The 19,480-nt window shown below is 41.4% G+C and overlaps 1 protein-coding gene across 6 annotated transcripts; it reads right to left on the bottom strand.

Annotated features, from left to right (window-relative positions):
• Positions 1–591: 591 nt before the first annotated feature.
• On the bottom strand, positions 592–19,053 carry cep68 (centrosomal protein 68). Of its 6 annotated transcripts, none has more exons than XM_020709263.2 (10): positions 18,704–18,863; positions 11,259–11,543; positions 10,015–10,992; positions 8,102–8,300; positions 7,763–7,962; positions 4,633–4,755; positions 3,939–4,035; positions 3,264–3,831; positions 2,916–3,163; positions 592–1,089 (listed from the first exon to the last, which is right to left on the bottom strand). In XM_020709263.2, exons 1-8 carry the CDS (start codon positions 18,830–18,832, stop codon positions 3,695–3,697), a joined length of 2,148 nt encoding a protein of 715 aa, XP_020564922.1. In that variant the 5' UTR covers positions 18,833–18,863; the 3' UTR covers positions 592–1,089; positions 2,916–3,163; positions 3,264–3,694. The 6 variants fall into 6 exon arrangements, with proteins under 6 accessions (XP_020564922.1, XP_020564923.1, XP_020564925.1 ...); XM_020709264.2 differs by lacking the exon at positions 592–1,089 and having other exon boundaries at positions 2,963–3,163; positions 3,264–3,337; positions 3,648–3,831; positions 18,704–18,864; XM_020709266.2 differs by lacking the exon at positions 592–1,089 and having other exon boundaries at positions 2,963–3,163; positions 7,763–7,959; positions 18,704–19,053.
• Between the last annotated feature and the right edge of the window lie 427 nt (positions 19,054–19,480).

Here is a 19,480-nt window from a genome sequence, read left to right as displayed (position 1 = left end):
CTTAAAGAAGCCAGTTTATTGACCAAATTTTTCTCTGAGAATTCTTACATTACTGGAATCTGAATTTCTTTTGTAAAGTACACTAATAATATTGAAAAAGTAATTATTCATTTCTGTTGTTGGCAGGACTTGATCTTGTTTCTGTGTGCATCTAAAAACTGTCATCATAAAACAAACCAGACCTTAGACACAGAGAAGAGAACAGAAGGGAGAGGTGCAACGCCACTGCCAAAGAAATGTTGTAACCATCGACTGTATCAGAGAACTGGACCACATGACTGTGATGTCAACCATAGAAAAGGCCTTATCTCCATCTCCAACCAAATGAAGTCAATGCAGTTGGCCTTTTTTCACAATACGGACACCACCATGTTGGGGCTAGACAATGTCAGTTAGCAGTGATGGGCCCAAATTGGTCGGACTCATTATTTCTATGCCAACCAGTCTTAGCAATCAGGAGTGATCTTGTGGAAAGGCCACACCCCTACCACTTGAAAGCGGGCTCGGCAGAATCTGTCAAATACATTTTTTTAAATTTTTGAAACGAGACCTCATGCTTTCATTAAAGCATTTGATTACTCAGTTTATAAATTGAATAACTTTAATTACAGAAAAAAATATGAACAAAATAGGATTACCACAAGAATGTTTAAAAAAAAAATCAGGTTCTACCTGTTTATGGGAGGGGTCAATCAGTCCAGTTCTTAAAGGGTGATTGTAAACCTGCTTTAATCCACATTCTTGTCAAAACATTTTTTTCACAAGACACTGAGGGAGAGAGGGAAAACGTGAATACTTTTCCACTGCAGTTTCTAAAACCCCTCTTTCAGTTTAAAATTTCCAACTGAAAATGGGTTGGAATTGTTGGTTAATAACTGAACACAAAGGTACATTTTTCATGCACAGCCATGGATTCAAATCAAACAGGTATTTGTGGGTTTCATCCATCCATTCATCCATCTTCTTCCGCTCATCCGGGACCGGGACGTGGGGGCAGCAGTCTAAGCAAAGATGCCCAACTTCCCTCTATTCGGCCGCTTTCTCCAGGTCCTCTGGGGGGTTGTTTTTTTTCTTTACACAAATCTCTGACTGATGAAACACATTTCAAAATAGTGTCAGTGTAAAGTTTTGTGTAAGGTTTTTTTGCATAGTGAACCAGTAAAACAAAGAATCATGCAAGACAAATCTTATTAATGACCCAGCCCAACCTATTTTGATCTATTGTCAGTTTTCCCAGTGGCCTTTGATTATGATTATGCCATTTTTAGCCAAAATAAAAAAAACGGTGTGGTTTTCTAGGACATAGTTTCATTAGAAATTCCCCTCTGAAAGGTGGGTGGAGCAGAGCAACCTCGCCCCTCTTCCCCTCCCCATTGCCGAAAACTCTGAGTACTATTTCTTTCAAACTGCACTTTTAATGTGCTCCTGATTCACGATTTGAATAAAGAGACACTCAGAAATACAAGTTTAAGCTTAATTGTCATGGTACCTCCGGGAGTCCTCTCCTCCCCCCTCCCTTCTCTGCCTCTTCCTCCTCAGATTGGACCCAGCTGTCGGCACTTCCCTCATCAACCTCCAGTATTTAAGATGGCCTGGCTCCAGTATTCATCGCCAGTTCGTTGCCCACTACGGTGCAGTGCCTGCTCTTTTGTGTACCTCGTTTACCAAGCAATTCTTTTGTTTTGTCAAGCCAAGTAATTTAAGCTATCATTCCTGTCTACCGAAAAACCTCATCCACCAAGTGCCGACCTGGGTTCATCTCAAGCTCCTGACCATTAACATCACTAAGGCTACGTTCACACTGCAGGGCTTAATGCTCAATTTGGATTTTTTGAAAAAATCCGAATTATTTGCTAGACCGTTCACATTTCCAAGTAAATCCGAACTTTTGTGATCTCCAGTGTGACCGTGACACGACCCAAACGAGACCCGCATGCGCAGAAGCCAGAAGAATACTCAACGGTGAACGACGTCACTTGTTTGCGGAGCAGATGTCAACAACAGTGTTGTCAAAAGCGGAGCTCTTTTTGTAATATTAAATTTATTTTCACAAAGGAGCAGCACAATTACAATCTTCTCATTTTAAGAAGGCATTGGAGTCTGGATCGTCTGTACCCACTGTTGTGGAATGGAAATGTGTATGTGTTGGAGCCGCTCGCCCGCGTGTGTGCAAGCGCGTGCCGCGATAGAGAATGGGGGGGGGGGGGGGCAGTGTGTGCGCGCATTCATGTTGTGTGTTACGGAGGACGGTAATAAAAGAAGGTTTCCCCCAAAATAAATGCTATGGACTCTTTATCAACCCGTTCTGGAGAATCTAAGGATCAGAACAGGGAGGAGGATCGCCTCGGGTCCCCCGCGCTTGAGCACGGTCAAAGGGGAGAAAGAAAAAAAAGTTATCGCGGTAAAGGTTCAACACCACGCTCTGCCATTTATCTGGAAATTTTTTCAAAAACCGCCCAGTTGCGATCAGAGCCCTGGAGTTTGGCCTGAAAAGAGCGATCAGCCCAAATATTAATCCAATCGGGGATCTCGCTTCCCTTCCACTGACTGATCTCAGCAGCATCGTCCACCATGGTTGATGTTTACGTTCTCGTTCCCGCCTACTTCAACGCAAAATGATGACGTTTGTTGCGTGTCGATGACGTACAGTTCGGAATCAAGTCGCCTGGCCGGTCAGACGGCGGTCGCAATTGAAAAGAACGGCTACAATTCGGAATCAGGACGGCAAACCCACGGGGCCTGGGTCGCAATTGAAAAGATCGGATCTGTGTCATTCAGACTGTCATGAAAAGATCGGAATTGGGCCGCTTAGGGGCAAAAAATTCGGAATTGGGTCGTTTCAGCCTGCAGTGTGAACGTAGCCTAAGACGTCAAGACCTCCAGTCACGCCATCCCTCCACGCCACGTTTTGCTACCTGCCAGCTTATCCTCATCTGGAACCAGAAGCAGGACAGATACTGTAGTGAGTTGATAACGGTTTATTGAGCAGCGCAATAGTGGTGGAGGGTTCTGGACTGCAATTCGCGTGGCTTTGGTAGTGATGAAGCAGGTGACCTTCTGGTCTGGTGGAAGCTGTAATGACAGAGATGATTTGGAACCTGGGTTGGTTTCCTGGGGAATAGCGGGTGGTCGAAGGTGGTGCTGACGAGGTTGGTAGGATTCCCTGGTGAAGCAAAACACAGAATGGGTCAGCGTGCAGATGGTAACATAGTACTTGGCATAAAGCTTGGCCTGAGAGCGTAGCGTGGGTCAGTTTACTCTACCGCAGGAAGCAGACGAACTGACGCCGGCTGAAGGGTGTGGTAGTCCAGATAAAGGCTGCAGGCTGATGCAGGGCCTAGTGTGAGCAGGTGAGCAGATCGTAAACTGGTAGGTGTAGAAGGTGGTTACAGGCTGGTGCCATGTATAGCAGCTGAGCTGCCACCAGTGTGAGAATGTGCATTTGGATGGGTGAATGGGACTATGACTGTAAAGCACCTCAGGCCTTAATCAAGGTTGAAAGTGCTGTATAAATACACACCATTTATTATTTATTCAGAATCCATTACCGTGAACTACAAATGTTAAATATTGTAAGCTACTAGAGATATTATTTTGGAAGTAAACTGAGGTGGCTTTTATGTTCTTGTAATGTTTAAAATAACTACTTTTTAATCCAAAGGTTCATGAACTGGGCTTGTGGGAGATTGAAGGGTCATTCTCGTTTCTCTTTCACGGGAGTGGGCTGTGTCAGGCCATCCACAGCTGACATGATGGAAAAGAAGAAGTGGTCGGATTGGGTCTGCAGGAGTCCAGACTGCTTCTCAATAAGAAGAAGGGTATCTCTTAGAACTGCAACAAAAGCAAGCAAAAAAAGCTGTTGACTATCCAGGAAAACAAGTTAAATGTCAGGGTTTTATGGAAGTATTAGCTGAAAAGGTGGCCTGTTTGAGGCTGACATGGAGAGGTTGCATTGATGCAGTTGAGGAACTGCTGTCCAGAATGGAGAACAGATGAAGTTAGGTGCTGATGGTTGCTCAACTCTTTTTGGAAGCTCTAAGAGAATAACAGAAAAAAAATATTCAGCAAACAGAACTACTGCATTACATTTGTCTCCAGAAAATATTTTGACAACGTCAAATGCACCACTTAATGCATGTATACATGTGGTTAATGGCAATAGTTCTTTGTTTTTAACTTGTCCTGTCCAGCAGCTGAGCAAACAGACGAGAACTGAAGGCCTCTTGTGTTCCAGTAGGGGATTATGAATCTTTGAATGAACAAGGTGTATATTTCTATAAACCCCTTTTGTATTTGAGGCTAAACGTTATATTTTTTCAATCGTATATGATTACATTTCTTTTTGAACCACACGAAAGAGAGAGGAGAGAGACATAGTGAGATATTAAAGTTATAAGATAAGGGTACAAAAGAAAAAAAAAGGGGTCAAGAAGATTAAAGAACAGGAGGGGTTAGAAGTACAAATAGAGCAGCAAGTTGCTTGAGGATTATCTTTATAAATATATAAACTAGGTTAAATGTGATAAGTGTTTCTAATATTCAAACCTATTAGTAGACTTTGCTTATTTGTCAAAATTGTAAACTTATTTACACAACCAGTAGTGGCTATCTCAGTTTGGAACCTTTTCTTACCTGGTACTCAGCCAAAGAGGACCTGATGCTGTTCAAGTCCACAGTAGGAGCAGAAAACTGCTCCACCCTCTGAGAAACTGCATAAAGCTGCTGGATGAGTAGCTCCAGGTGTGAACAGAAAACCTGCAGCAGACAACATCATTTAGAGTGGGCAAGTCAAAGTGAGGAAGCTGAGCCAATTAGGTATTTAAATTCCAGTATAACCACAATCAATTAGAGCCTATTTACTGACAGCCAATGTCTGTGGCCATGTTTTTTCTTATAATTCACAAAGTAGAGATGACAAGGGACACATCATTAATTCAATTCAAGTTAATTTTATTTATATAGCCCAATATTACAACAATAGTCTTCTCAATGGGCATTATACAAATATGTCCCCATGATCCCATTATATTGAGAAATTCTGTATTTTTTGTCACAAATGTATTTAATTATTCCGTGGATAACCTTGTGGTGCATTATGCGAGCTACAAGGGCGCGGTGAAACTTAAGTAAAAGGTAGCATTCTTTGTCTTTCTTTTTACAGATATTTGCACTAAGATTTGTGAATACGCATTCAAATCTGGTTTGCACAATGTATTAAGCATATATACCCAATTATTAGGGGGTGTAACGATACACATAGTTGAACCAAACCGCTTTGGTACAGCAATTTGGGTTCGGTTCACTTCTGTATCGTTTCGGTACGTTTTTTGTTTTTTCCCGCATATACATTGTAATGACCCAGCTGCTTTGTCACTCGTAGCGGGAAAACGAGAGCTGAGCTGCTATTTAACTAGCTGCTAAGACTGTCCGTGCCCCCCCCATACTCCATGCGCCCTAAAACAGTCTCAGAGAAGAAGAGGTAGGCGGACAGGCTCATTCTCGTTTCCGGTATTAGAACCTATTTGTTATGAACACACACAAACAGCATAACAACATGAACCTCACTTTTCTTCATAGCTCTCTCAGTGATGGTGAAGGATTCAACACACAAGATTTCACACTTCCCATGAGTCTTAGAGGCTGTAGGCGGGGCTAACGCCAGGTCGCCACTGTTAACTTTGCGCCGAGGCGAATGTTAGTCGTGAGTTTCCTCCGAGACGCTATTAGGTGACGGACAGTTAGCATGTCAACATGTGGCTAATGCAGACGCCAGGCCGGAGATGAGGACCCCCCCCCCATCTCCTTACACTCTCCTGTGTGGGGGGAACACTTTGGCTTTGTTGTCAGCATCCATGAAGGAAAAAGACAATTGGATAAGTGGAATGCTGTCTGTTGACACTGTTACACAAAGATAGTGTATGCCACAGTAACACATCTAATCTGTTAACAAACTTAAAACGGCATCACCGACTGGAACAATCGAGTCTAAAAGAAAAAAATGTTCAAGTTCAAATGTTTTATTTCAGGTCAGTGTTAAGTATCCAAAGTTTTTGGTTCCTGGCAGCTAATAGTTTTTTTTATTTTATTAAGCAGATCACCTACATAGGTCCATTTTATTTATTGTTATGCAAAACCAATAATTGCATTTTGTAGTACGATGTGAAGCTTTGGCATAATTTTTATAAGACAGATTTACCTGACTTCCAGGTCTTGATCTATAGTTAAATAGCCCTCCTATTCTTTGCAGCCAATCACAATCATATTTTCCCTTTTAAGTTCATGGATGGTTGGTTCTCTGCAATCTAGACAGTATCCAGGCCCTTCTAAACCCTGTTCTGCCATGATCTGCCCCTTAACCACCATCAGCATCTATGGGGTCCATTCATCTTTAATGTCTTTCATTCCAAGCATGAAAGACATTAGCCCAGAGGCTAACAGCCAAATATGAGGAACTTATTTCTTGAACATCTTTCTGTATTGCAAATAAAGCTTTTACTCGCATTCCTACTATCTCTATGTATTTAATTGTTTAATTGTGGCTTCTAGGAAGTCAAAAAGGCTGTGGAAATTTCTCAAAATCCCAAAGCTGGGATTCTGGAGGAACTGCTGATAACCCAGGCTTTTGGTTTTTAAATGAGTTTTAAAGTCACCAAAAAAAAAGTAATATTACGAGATTTTAAGTCTAAATTTACGAGAAAAAATTCTCGTAAAATTACGAGATAAAAACTTAAAGTGAAAGTGATCCCACAGAGCAGCAAGTGAACGCCGCGCAGCAGCAGAGCAGACCGAATAAACTCAATTGAACAGGTGAGCTGAATGTTTATTGATAACGTTCCAGATGTTTGAGAGCTCATTTGTTTGATTTACAATTTATTAATGTTTTATTTAATGATGGGTGGTTTGCAGTATCTCTGCAGCCCCTTGATGCACCTGTCCACTTCAATCCTTTCTTCCTCCATGAAACCAAGATCTCTACGTCTCTGTGATGCTTCCGTCTGAGGAGGAGCACTTTTTGGCATTGTCAATGTTTTAATGCTACCATAACAGACTATTTTCATTCATCTTCATTGTTTTATGTTGAAACGGGACGTTTCATCTGGAGGAGGGGCGTATGTAACACTGTTTACTTCCACATTGGTGTTAGGATGACAGGTTCATGACGTAAGGTGACAAATGAACTTCAGGTTATGTGAATGAAAAGGAGAATAAAGGCTGCAGCGGTCCTCTACACCCAAACGTGTCTCTGAGCTCCTTATTTTACAAATGAAACTCCGCTTTACCGACACTGAACCCCGGAAAGACGGCTCCACTGACAATCTGATTTTTAGTCACCTAAAGGTTTCCGAATCTCTTTGTTTTTTAAACCTATAATCCGGAAATAAAGCTTCACAAAAGGCTCCATGTATTTCATCTTCAAGCTAGGCTCCGATAAACGGAAACTTTGGTGTTTCTTTCCTTGTTAATCTATGGCTTTCTTGTCATAAATTTACGAGATTTTAAGTCATAAATTTACGAGAAAAAACTAGTAAATTTACAACTTAAAATCTCGTAATTTAACAGTTATGACTTTCTTTCTCGTAAATTAATGACTTAAAAGTCGTAATTAAAAATGTTTTTTTTTGTAAACTGGCCCTAAAACTCTGTCGTAATTATTAAATAAGAACATGACTGTTAAATCTTGAAGCATCACAGTAGCAGTGTGGATTGAAACAAACATGCTTAGTGCACAGGCTTACAGTAATTAGTAACAATGAGATTCTACCTGGATGTGTTTCATCAGAGTGTGATGATCTTCTTGATCCACTTGGCTGTTCCTCTGACAGTCAGACAGGTCGGTGCTACGCAGCTGCACCACCAAGTTCTCAACCTCCCCGAGTCTGGACTCCTTCAGTCTCTCTCCAGCAGGATCACCTTTCCTGTCAAAACGGTTTCTTGAGCTGTTCTCCTCCCTGTGATCACCTGCTAACATATCAGTGAAATAACATCTGTAGAAAGTACCATCACCTGGAGCACTAGAAAATGATGCAGTGTATGAAAGATGATGGTTTTAAAACATGTAAAAGACTAAACGTTCAGTGTCAAAAACTTTTTTAGTAAATACCTGTCTGAAAAGTTATCTTCTGTTCTCTACTTTTGATTAGATCACTCAAGTCTTGCGCATTCTCAATCAGTTTTGTTATCTTAGAATCCTCATCATAGTTTTGGTCCTCCTGTTTGTGGAGGAAAGTGGAGGATACCAAGGTTGGTTCAATGGACTCACAGCTGGCAGGTCGGCTCAGCTCCGCTGTCAGATCCCTCACCTGCACAAAGCAACATCACACGACACTTTCAAAGATGGATGGCTTTCATCTGATAGTTAATATCTCCGTTATTTTATTTTGCGTTAACATAAAGTGGGTTGATGATGCATAACCATGACCCAAACATGTTTAGTGTCAGATTATTTATCTGTCAACCAATGATGTAAATGGATGATTCTCTACGCCACTTGTCTTACAAGTTTTTATTTTGGCTTCTAAATTTTCAAACCATGTTTTAATTTCTTTAACTAGTACATGTAATTGCTTAAAACCTTTTCTACTAAACACTATTTTTGGTCCTTTTCCAGCATGCTTTTATGGAAGTTTTTCTGTAGCATAATTAAAAATAAAAGTCAAAACCAAAAATGCTTTTTCAATTTCAAAATGAAGCTGCATTTGTTAAATTAAAAAGAAAAAGCAATCCGCCAAACTGCTATTTCTTTTTATTCTTCAACACCGCTTACTTCTGTCACTTCATTAAAAGGATAATGAAAATGTTTTTTGACATTTAATTTTCAAAAAGTTCTCTGGTAAATGTGTGGCAAAATTAATTTAGAAATGTCTAATTTGACAATTAAAATGGATTAACAGAAATGCTTTTTCATTTTCACTATGTAACTGCATCAAATGACTCAAAAATTAAATTGCACTAAATGTCAGTCCTATAAAATGCTTTTCATTTTTTCTTTAACATCGCTCATTCTGTGACATTAAAGCCAAAATGCAAAGAGGGGATTGCATTTTCGTTTTCACATTCACCCCGCAAAAACTGTAGCAAAACTCAACACTAGTGAGCATTTCCACGAGGGAGGCGGGGTAAATTACCCAGAAATTTAGAACCAAAACCACCCAATCTGGCAACACTGCCGAGAGGGCAAAGGGCACAGAAGAACAGTGAGCACTGACGTCATCGCCCGAATAGGCAATGTCAGAGTAGAAAATGAAAAGCATTTATTTGTATATAAATGTTATTTTTGACTCATTTGATGCAGTTACATAGTGAAAATGAAAAAGCATTTCTGATAATCCATTCTAAATGTCAAAGTAGACATTTCTAATTGAATTTTTCTACACATTTAGCTACACATTTTTGAAAATGAAATGTCAAAAACCATTTTCTTTATCATTTTAATTGACAGAATAAGCGGTGTTGAAGAAAAAAATTAAAAAACATTTTTAGTATTGACTTTTAGTTTTAATTATTCATTCATTCATTTTCAATACCATTTTCCCTTTCGGGGTCACGGGGCTGCTGGAGCCTATCTTGGCCACTTGTGGGCCAAGGCAGGAGGACACCCTGGACAGGTCGCCAGTCTGTCGCAGGGTAGAATGTCCACAATCACACATCCATTCACTCTCACAGTCACACCTATGGACAATTTAGAGTTGCCAATCAACCTATGGAGCGTGTTTTTGGACGGTGGGAGGAAGCCGGAGATCCCAGAGAGAACCCATGCATGCATGGGGAGAACATGCAAACTCCACACAGAAAGGTCCCCCATTGGTGTTGTGTTTTTTTTTCCATGTCCCCCAGGCAGGACTTGAACCACCGTGCAGTCCTTAGTTTTAATTAAGCTACATAAAAACTTCCATATGTTTTAAGAAATGAACACTAAATGAGTTTGTATCATATTTGGACAAACATAAACTTAGTGATGCCACTCAGTTTTTTGTGTAAATAATGTCTTATTCCCACAAACGCGGCAGCACTAACCTGTCTGCACAGATGACCAGACACTTCCAGTTGCTCTGGAAGAAGCCAAAATTCATCATCAACTTTCCTCGTAAAAGCTCCTGGACTAGCAGAGTTGATGTTGAGCCTATGGTGGTTTGCATCATTTCTGTGATGATTTTCTTCCCCTGTGTCTGTGCAGCAGTCCACAGCCCCCAGGAATGCATTCGCTGAACCAGCAGGAGAGGGCATGAAACTGGAGGCCGAACCATCTGAGAATCTGGGGAAAAGCTGAGGGTCAGGTGACCTTTGCCCCACATCACTTCCAGAAAGGTCTTGAGCTGACAAACTTGTGGAGCTACCAAGTTGGTCCAATTCAATTCCAGAGTCCTGTAAACTGGGGAATGTTTTAGGAAGAAAATCTTGATTCTGTTTGCTGCTGTCCCAATCACTGTCCATGTGTCCTGGTTTCAGAGGGTAGGTATAATTCAGCAGTGCCTGATAATCCATTTCTGGATTCCAATCTGCAGAGTTTCTGTTCAGAATTGGCGGCATAGCTTTAGGAATGGCACAGGCCCAGTAGTTTGCCTGATGGGGAGAAGCTAAACTATCTTCTCCTGTTCCAGGAGACCTTGGAGACATCTTGGTTTCTTCCCAGTCACTCAGTTCAATCCCACAGTGCCTAACCTTGGTCTGATCTGTCTTTGAGTTCCCCAAACAAGGATTGCAGGTAGGAGACAGTACTGGTGAGGTCAGAGGGGGCCTCAGAGGAAGATGCACTTTTTGAACCTGCAAAAAGGAACTTGGAAGGCCAGACTGAGCAGATTTCCTGTCATGGAAAGGAGATCTTGAGTTGGATTTTTCCCAGCATGATTGTGCCTGGAGGCCTGTGGCACGAAGGCATAAACTGGGGTATTTAATCTTTGGGGAAGCTGAAATGTCACAGAAGGAAAGGTTGCATTTGTCTGGAGCCAATGCTTCGCTGGTGTCAAAATCGTTGGATCTGCCACCATGGTTTTCCTAAGCGTCAGGAAACAAAGATGTAAAAATATGAATCTGACTAATTCTAGCATTTTTTTCAAAAACATATATTGGAAAAAATGTGTGATCTGTAATGCAGTAATTTTTGTTTGTGCAAAACAGAGGAAATTGATTGCAGTGGGTCCTAAACAAATGCATCCAATATTAAGGAATACATGTGGTTATATATGTATTTATCTATGTAAATGATGTTTCAAAGATCATTAAATTTGTTTGATGGTCTGAATGGTTTTCATGTTTCTCACCTTTTCTGTGACCTTAGGTGAATGAGCCATCTTCAGGGTAGACATGTGCTGTTCTGCAGGGAACAGTGGCTTTCTCACCACATAGTGTCTGTCCCTTCGGTACGAACAGGTGGCTGCTATGGTCACACTTTTGTGCTGCTCCTCTTTGTCTCTTTGTTGTCTTATGACCCTTTGTCTGTCATCTGTATTTTCATTTCTGAATCTCGCTCTAGGAAACTCCATCTTCGACTGCTGGCTGCACCTGTTCCTGTCCATTTGACGATGTGTGCGGGGAAGCCTTTGTGGCTGAAAACATGACAGTGGTGAGAGCTGTGACATAAAACAATATTTTGCATTTCTTATCAACTGGTGTTGATGTTAGATTTGCATGTCTAGAGTTCTAAAGATAAACTACAAAAGAAGATCTACAGAGTTCATTAAAGCCTTAGTCACATGCACTCATACAGGTATTGACCGGTACAGGTGCTGTGGGTTCTGGGGTTTCCATGGAGGATAATAGAGAGGAGCAGCCGCATCTTAAGGGAAATAAGTGTGAAATATGTGTCTTTCAATTCCATTGAGGCTCATACAGTCACTTTAAGGGAGAACATGAAAATGGAATGTACCACTGTCACTCGTGTGATAAATGTGTTATGAAGTATTGGTAAGGATTATGGAACTTACAGACACTTTTAACACATGGGGATGCTGTTATACGGTGCCCTTACACCACACTAGTCTTTAGTAAGACGTGAGTATTGGCTCCTTACTGACATCGTGTGCACATACACTTTATTACCAAAAGTCTTGGCTCACCTGCCTTGACTCATATGAACTAAAATGCCGTCCAATTCCTAACCCATAGAGTTCAATATGATGTGGGTCCACCTGTTGCAGCTATTACAGCTTCAACTCTTCTGGGAAGACTGTCCACAAGATGGAGGAGTGCTTCTAGGAATTTTTGACCATTCTCCCAAAAGCGTAGTGGTAAGGTTACACACTGATGTCGGTGGACAAAACCTAGCTCTGTCTCTGCAGTAATTCATCCCAAAGGTGTTTTATGGGGTTCAGGTCAGGACTCTGTGCAGGCCAGTCCAGTTAATCACACCAGACTCTGTCCTCCATGTCTTTATGGACCTTACTTTGGTCACTGGTGCACAGTCATGTTGGAAGAGGAAGGTGCCGCTCCAAACTGTTCCCACAGAGTCTGATTACAGAGGTTGGGAGTATGGAATTGTCCAAAATGTTCTGGTATGTTCCTGAAGCATTCAAAGTTCCTTTGCCTGGATTTAAGGAGCCAAGCCCAAGTCCTGAAAAAAACCCACACCAAAATTCCTGCTCCACCAAATTTCACACTCGGCACAATGCCGTCCCAAATGTACCGTTGTCCTGGAAATCTACAAACCCAGACCCATCCATCAGTTTGCCAGATGGAAAAGTGTGATTCATCACTCCAGAGAAGGAGTTTCTACTGCTCTAGAGTCCAGTGGTGGCGTGCTTTACACCTTTGCATTGCATTGACGCTTTGCATTGCACTTGGTGATATGTGGATGGATGCAGCTGCTCGGCCATGGAAACCCATTCCATGAAGCTCTCTGCGTGCTGTACTTGGGCTAAACTGAAGGTCACATGAAGTTTGGAGCTCTGTAGCAATTAACTGTGCAGAAAGTCGGTGACCTATTTGTGCTTCAGCATCTGCTGACCCCTCTCCATCAGTTTACGTGGTCTACCACTTGGTGGCTGAGTTGCTGTCATTCCCAAACTCTGCCATTTTGTTCTGATAGAGCTGATAGCTGACTGTGGAAGATTTAAGAGAGAAGACATTTCACCTCTGGATTAGTTGCACTGGTGGCGTCCTAAGACAGTTCCACGCTGGAATTCACTGAGCTCCTGAGAGCGGCCCATTCTATAACAAATGTTTGTGAAAGCAGTCTGCATGCCTGAAGGCTTGATTTTATTCACGTGGCCAGACTAAGTGATCAGGACACCTGATTCTGATCATTTGGACGGGTGAGCCAAAACATTTGGGTTGAAAATTATATTCTAAAACAGAATATTCTAGACTTTTTAGTTTAAAACTTTTGCTCCCATTTTTTATTTTTTTTTATTGTGAAGCCCTTTGGTACCTTGAAGGAGTTGTAAAGTGCTAAATGAATAAAGTTTAATTCATTCATGATCTTTTTAATAAAATAAATAACACTATTTATGAAATAAAATAATGATCAAATAACACTATGATTTTCAAAGACAAAAATTTAGGAAAAATATACTGATACATTTAAAAAATAAATAAAAATAAATAATAATAACAATAAATAATCAATCCTCTCCCGACATAATCCTAATAAAGACTTTGAGGGCTTCGTCACACATCTCAAATTTTGCTCAGCTGAACTGTGTCCTGCGCGTCTGCTTCTCATCCAGTAATTATGACAAAGCAAATTTCTGTCTTCACAGAGTAGTCTACGACCTTGATGATCCTTGTGGACCACCTGTCGCCCCCGTACAATGTTTTACCCACAGACAGCGTGTATCCACCCCCAAGGGCAACTGTGACTGAAGCCATAAACAACGTACAGTGTAGCATGTCTTTCCATATGAATAAAAGTGCTGCTCTTTATGACAGGAACATTTAAAAAAGCATGGCCTCTTAAAGTGGTTCCTGAAGGAGCTTAAAGAATAGAAACTGTTTAGCAAACTCTAGCACTTTGAGCTACTGAGATGTGTGACGCCAGAGCTGGCTGACACGCCAAGCGGGCTGTCGTTTCCCTGTTCGACGAAGAAAATAAGTCTATGGCATTTCATCTCTGCCATAAAATGAAAGAGCGTAAAGATAACTGAGCGGGCGTATTCAGGAACTGAGTGAGCGAACCTTACAACCGCGCAGGTGTAGGTACCATAACCGCTCTGCCTAGAACTTCCGTTCAGGGTCCTTTCAACTGAAGGTAACGTCACCCTACGGTAACCCCACTTGGACAAACTACATACGTCAAGATCTGCTCGGCTCTACAAATTTTCATTTCACGTTCCCTTTTGTAACCTAAAGTTATTTTCCCTTATAAATTGTGTCTAACAATATTCTTTGTAAATTTTATAAAGAGATGTTGCCACAATCCGATTGTTATTCCAGTTTAAGTTCAGCCGTGGCTGAAAATGTTGTTGGCACGGCTAAATGTTGTTGTTCCGGGTCTGTTCTGCCAATAATAAAACACTGGGCGCACGGATTAAAAAAACTATAAGCGAACTTGCATTCAATAATAATCATAACAATAATAAAAGCACGTCTAGAAGACAATCTCGCTCTGTCGGAGCACTGCTTGTTTACAGACTTCATTATATCTTCTTCTATGGTAGTATCGTAATTTGTCCAGACCAATCACTATCTGACACGTCATCGGACCAACGGACAGCCAATTACATGATGTGACGTCAACATTGGTCCGAGGACCCTGAAGGACCCTGAAAGGAAGTTCCAGGCCGAACGGTTATGGTACCTACACCGGCGCAGTCCTAACTGAGCTGTGATCTTCCGCGGTCAATTCTCCTTTGCGCCCTCACCAGGATTTACGCTCAGTGTAAAGGGGTGTGTCTGTCACTTGGGGGGCGGTAACCTTTCTGGTTGATCTGATTGGCCAAAATTTGCTGATCAAATTCGGCGAGGCAGCGGGACGGGACTTTCCTTTTTCAGAACCGGAGGGGGGTGGCTAACAGGCGGCCCTTGAGCAGCATGTGGCTCTTTGCCTTTTATCATATTTTCTATAAACCGTACTTTCACAACCATAAGGTTGAACATAAAAGTCTTATATTTTCTCCAAAATGTACAGAGCGAACCTAATGTGTTGTTGTGTGACTTCGGTAAAGAGGACCTAGAAGAGAACAGCATGAGAACGGTAAGGAGAGAGGCGAGGATGTGAAGTAGGAAAGTGCAGATATGAGCATAATGCAGAACAACTTTGGAAACCCTGGAAATGCAAAGAGACACGATTATGAAACACTGTTTAAATTGAAAGCTATCAGCTAGACGGAGGAACACGGGAATAGAGCAGCTGCAGTTCGGTCCCGTGGCAGTGGCTCGCTGCATGTTTGCATTCACAGCTTGAAGAGAACAATTCTGATTAAAAGGCACAAAAAACAATCTTTTTTCTTTAGAAATGCATTTGTGGTTCACTCTTTGTGTTAATACAAAAGGATTGGGAGACTTGCTGACACATTTGAACGTTTATCAGAAGATTTATTGAGGCCGGAAGTCGAAATCTGTGAAGATCTTTCTGACTTTATCCTCAGCTACCAGAGAATTTAAAATGATGAATCCATGGTTTCCAAGTGAGGATGCTGGCAAACCAACTCCGACAAGACAAGAAGATGCAGCAGCAGCTGAGTTTCCGCGGAAACAAGGCGAGGTTGCCTGTGTTGGAAGATCGGCTTGAGCGCAGCAACTTCCAGCAGATGACAGTGAAAAGCTGTCCACCCTCCTTTTACTGGGACGCAGCGCCGGGCGAGTAACGCCACACTTTTGAACTGTAGGACTTAAACTTGGCCTGACGCGTCTGCCTGCACTGTTCTTTGGAGCAGCACTGCAACGAGACGGACTCTGACGTTGACCAAAGGGAAGCCGGTGGGTTTGTTAGAAATGTAGACCAGCTGTTCATTCCAGATACAGAAGATGAGGACTTTGATGGATTTTTGGATGCTGACTAATGACTGAAAACAAAAAAATAAATCACAACCAACTCAGTTTTGCGCTCGCTGCCTTTTAAAACACACACCAGCATGCATGTTTTACTGGTATGTGTTAACGTTAAATACAGAAAAAAGCACCCATTACTGAAACTGTGCCCTTTAATCCAGTGCTGTTGTATTGTAAGGAGAGGAATGTGTTATTGGAAATCATATGGCTTTAATTGTGTGTTTGTGTGTGTGTGTCTGGCAAGTCAGTGCGTGGTGTGGCTCGTTGCCTATCACAGTTAAAAATCTCTTTGGCTCTTTGTGTCAAACTTGTTCGCCACCCCTGTTTGTGTTAGAGGCATTTATAGAAAAAAACAGCGGATGTAACCTGGATAAAAACGTTAACCAACGACCCAAGACAAGAAAGTGCAGCTGGTTTTTCTGTGCTGTAATTTTTTCTCATGTGAAAATTACTGCATTTATTACTGTTTTAATCCACGATACATCCGCTGTATCTTTTCTATTAAAGCCTAGCCTCTAAATCAGTGTTTTTCAACCAGTGTGCCGCGGCACACTAGTGTGCCGTGGGAGATGGTCAAGTGTGCCGTGGAGAAATTGCCCTCATTAGCTGGTTTAACAACATTTTCCATCTCCAGGATTTCAGCTCTCTGTTCATCCAAACAGGCCCTGATAAAACACTGAGTAGTTAGGAATATAAAAGATCCTAAAATACTTTTTCTTTGCGTTTATTTTATTTTATTAAAGACATTTTGATAAGAATGACGTTACCACGATTCAGCTGCAGCTCCGGCTGTATTTTAGAAAAGTCCCGTCCCTTTAACTGTCTCCACCAATCATTCTTGGGGAGCTTAATCACATGTCATCAGTCTGACCAATCAGAAGTGGTTAAAGTCTTCACTTCCTTGTCCCGATTTAGCTCGTAAAGTCGCTCAGTTCTAACAAAAATACCAGCTAAAGCTCGTCTTTATCGGTGTAGCTTTCCACAGAATCCGGTGTCAGACCGTGGAACAAGTGAACACATCAATGAAGCTCCGAAAAGCGATCTCCGCCGGCCGTTTTTATGCACTACATCTCCCATGATGCATTGGGTTGTGAGAGTGACAGCGTAAAAGGAGATCTGTTGTTAAACGTCTTGAATCCAACGAACACACTTCAAACTGTTTTTAAATCTTCTAACTTAACTTTTATTGCATCTTTTAGAAAAAAACAGCTGCAGTTTCCAGCTTTTTCTGCAACAATAATCTCAAAAATGCATGTGAGACTGTGGAGGGAGGGGCTGTAGATCAATACAGACTGAGTTTCTCCTTTTTTTTCATTTTTGGATGCTGGTGTGCCGCGGGATTTTTTTTAAGGTTAAAGTGTGCCGTGGCTCAGAAAAGGTTGAAAAACACTGGTCTAAATGAAAGTCCCGCCCCGCTGCCTCACCGGATTTGACATGCAAATTGCAGCCAATCAGATGAACCAGAAAGGTTTCCGCCCGCAAGTGACAAACACCCCCCTAAACACTGAGTGTTAATCCTGGTGAGGGCGCAAAGGGGAAGTGACCGCGGAAGATCACCGTGCATTTTTAAAATGTGGGGTTGCTCGGTCAGAATTGCTCCTGCGCGGTTGTAAGATTCCTCACTCAGTTCCTGAATGCGCCGCTCAGTTGTGTTTACGCCCTTTCAATTTATGGCATGAAATAAGTCTTTCACTCTGATCAACTTTGAAATTACTTTGTTTCATTATTGAATTATTGACATTATTGAATCTGGATTTGACTTCTATTGCTTCATTTCCAGCACTGGCGGTCGAAAACCGTTTCTCCTTCTGGCTGAGGTCAGATACCGTAATCAATCTAAATTTATACTAGACAGCAAAAAATGACAACAGCGACACCCACAGGACAGGCTACTCATGGGGCTCCTCCAGTTCTGTTGCCTGATTGTGTTCCTCATCAGACCTCTTCCCATTTGAACTGGCCCCACCTTCAGATTGAAGAAAGAATATTTCTACATAAATTCTACACATCCAGTCCAAATGACCTGAGTTTCTCACCTTTGATCCAGATTCCAGCTCAGACGAGGAAAATAAAGACGTTCATGGATCTAGTCGTCTGAAGTGGATGCATCAGAATGGGGCGGAGCAGAGAGCTAGTGACCCGCCCAGACTATTTTCTACGTCACAAATACGATCTTTTTCAAAAAACGTGTTTTTGGTCTGCTCCTGATTCACAATTTGAATTCGTTTTTTAAAAACCCGAAATGTAATTTTGGCCTAAATTTTCTGTATATATGTTCTCCATTATTAGAAAAACAGCCACAAAAACAGCATTTCCATCGGAGTGGGTCTTTAATGCAGACTGTAATGCGGGTTAACAAATGGCAGCTGTGACTGTAACCATAGCAACCAGGAACACCGGAGGTAAGTGACCTGCAATAAGCTCTGAAGTCGTTGAATTCTTATTCTGGACCACCTCGATCACGAAGACCACATGGATGGACGACGTCTGTGAATTCTGGCTGCACCACTGACAGTTTGACATTTCCAGACAATTATTCTCATAAGGACGGAAACGGTTCATTAATGATTCATTTCCTGCGTTTGGAAAGAACGGAGATTTTAGTTTCAAACCTCGTTGTTCTCGGTTTTCGAGGCGGAAGCGAAGCGCTTAGTTTATTATTCTTGTATCGTCTCTTAAAATAAGAATTATAAAAAGTAAGACGAACAAATTCCACCACATCTCATCTAACAGTCATAGCGAAACATAACTTAAACTCACATAGACGGCTTTTATTTACCCTTCCCAAACAAAGCGGAGCAGTCGCGGAGCGTCCAGCCGCGGGTCCAGTCCTCACGCGTTCGTTTCCTCCTCCTTCCTCCCACAGTGGCAAGCAGCTCCATGTATGGAGCTCCCGTGGAGCCGACATTTTCTGAAGTCTCTGTTAGTTTTGAAGAATTGCACTGAAGAGAAAAACAGAAAATAATAATATTTTTTTATTTTCATGAAGGCCTTAGTCATTTACCCCCATCGCCCTTTCCATTACGATTCTGTATCTTTCCCTATTATAGTCTTTAAATCAACACGTTCAATTCTTTCACCCAAGTCAACATATTAATTATTGTTCATTTGGCATTTTAATCTATAAATGAAAACCACTTTTAACCTTTTTTTCTTGGTGGCACTTTTTTATCAATCAACAAAAGGAAAAAAAACTTTGTTTTTTTGTGTGTGTCTTTTAGACTGTTCAATTGAATACATTTTATTTTTATAGCCCAGTATGTTATGTCCTTTTAATCAGGTATTGTTTGAAGAAAAAACGAGTTTTTCGAGTGTTTTGTGGACACAGCACTCACTGTGGTTCACCTTAGCCGATAGGAATTGACCAATTTGGTAGAAGCAAGCTTGTGATTTGGAGCCTTTTTGCTTACGTCACATGTACAGAAAAAGGCAAAGACAGTAAAAAATAAATAAATAAATAAAACAGCAAGCGAAACTGTTTGCCAGAAACAGATTATTTACCTCATGATTGATTTTATACTTTTTTACCAACATAAATATGTTCATATCTGGTTTT

The sequence above is a fragment of the Oryzias latipes genome, chromosome 15 (genome assembly GCF_002234675.1).
Source record: "Oryzias latipes chromosome 15, ASM223467v1".
In the NCBI taxonomy this organism is placed as follows: domain Eukaryota; kingdom Metazoa; phylum Chordata; class Actinopteri; order Beloniformes; family Adrianichthyidae; genus Oryzias; species Oryzias latipes.
The sequence above is the reverse complement of the archived record's forward strand: the minus strand, read 5'-3'. Positions and strand labels throughout refer to the sequence as shown.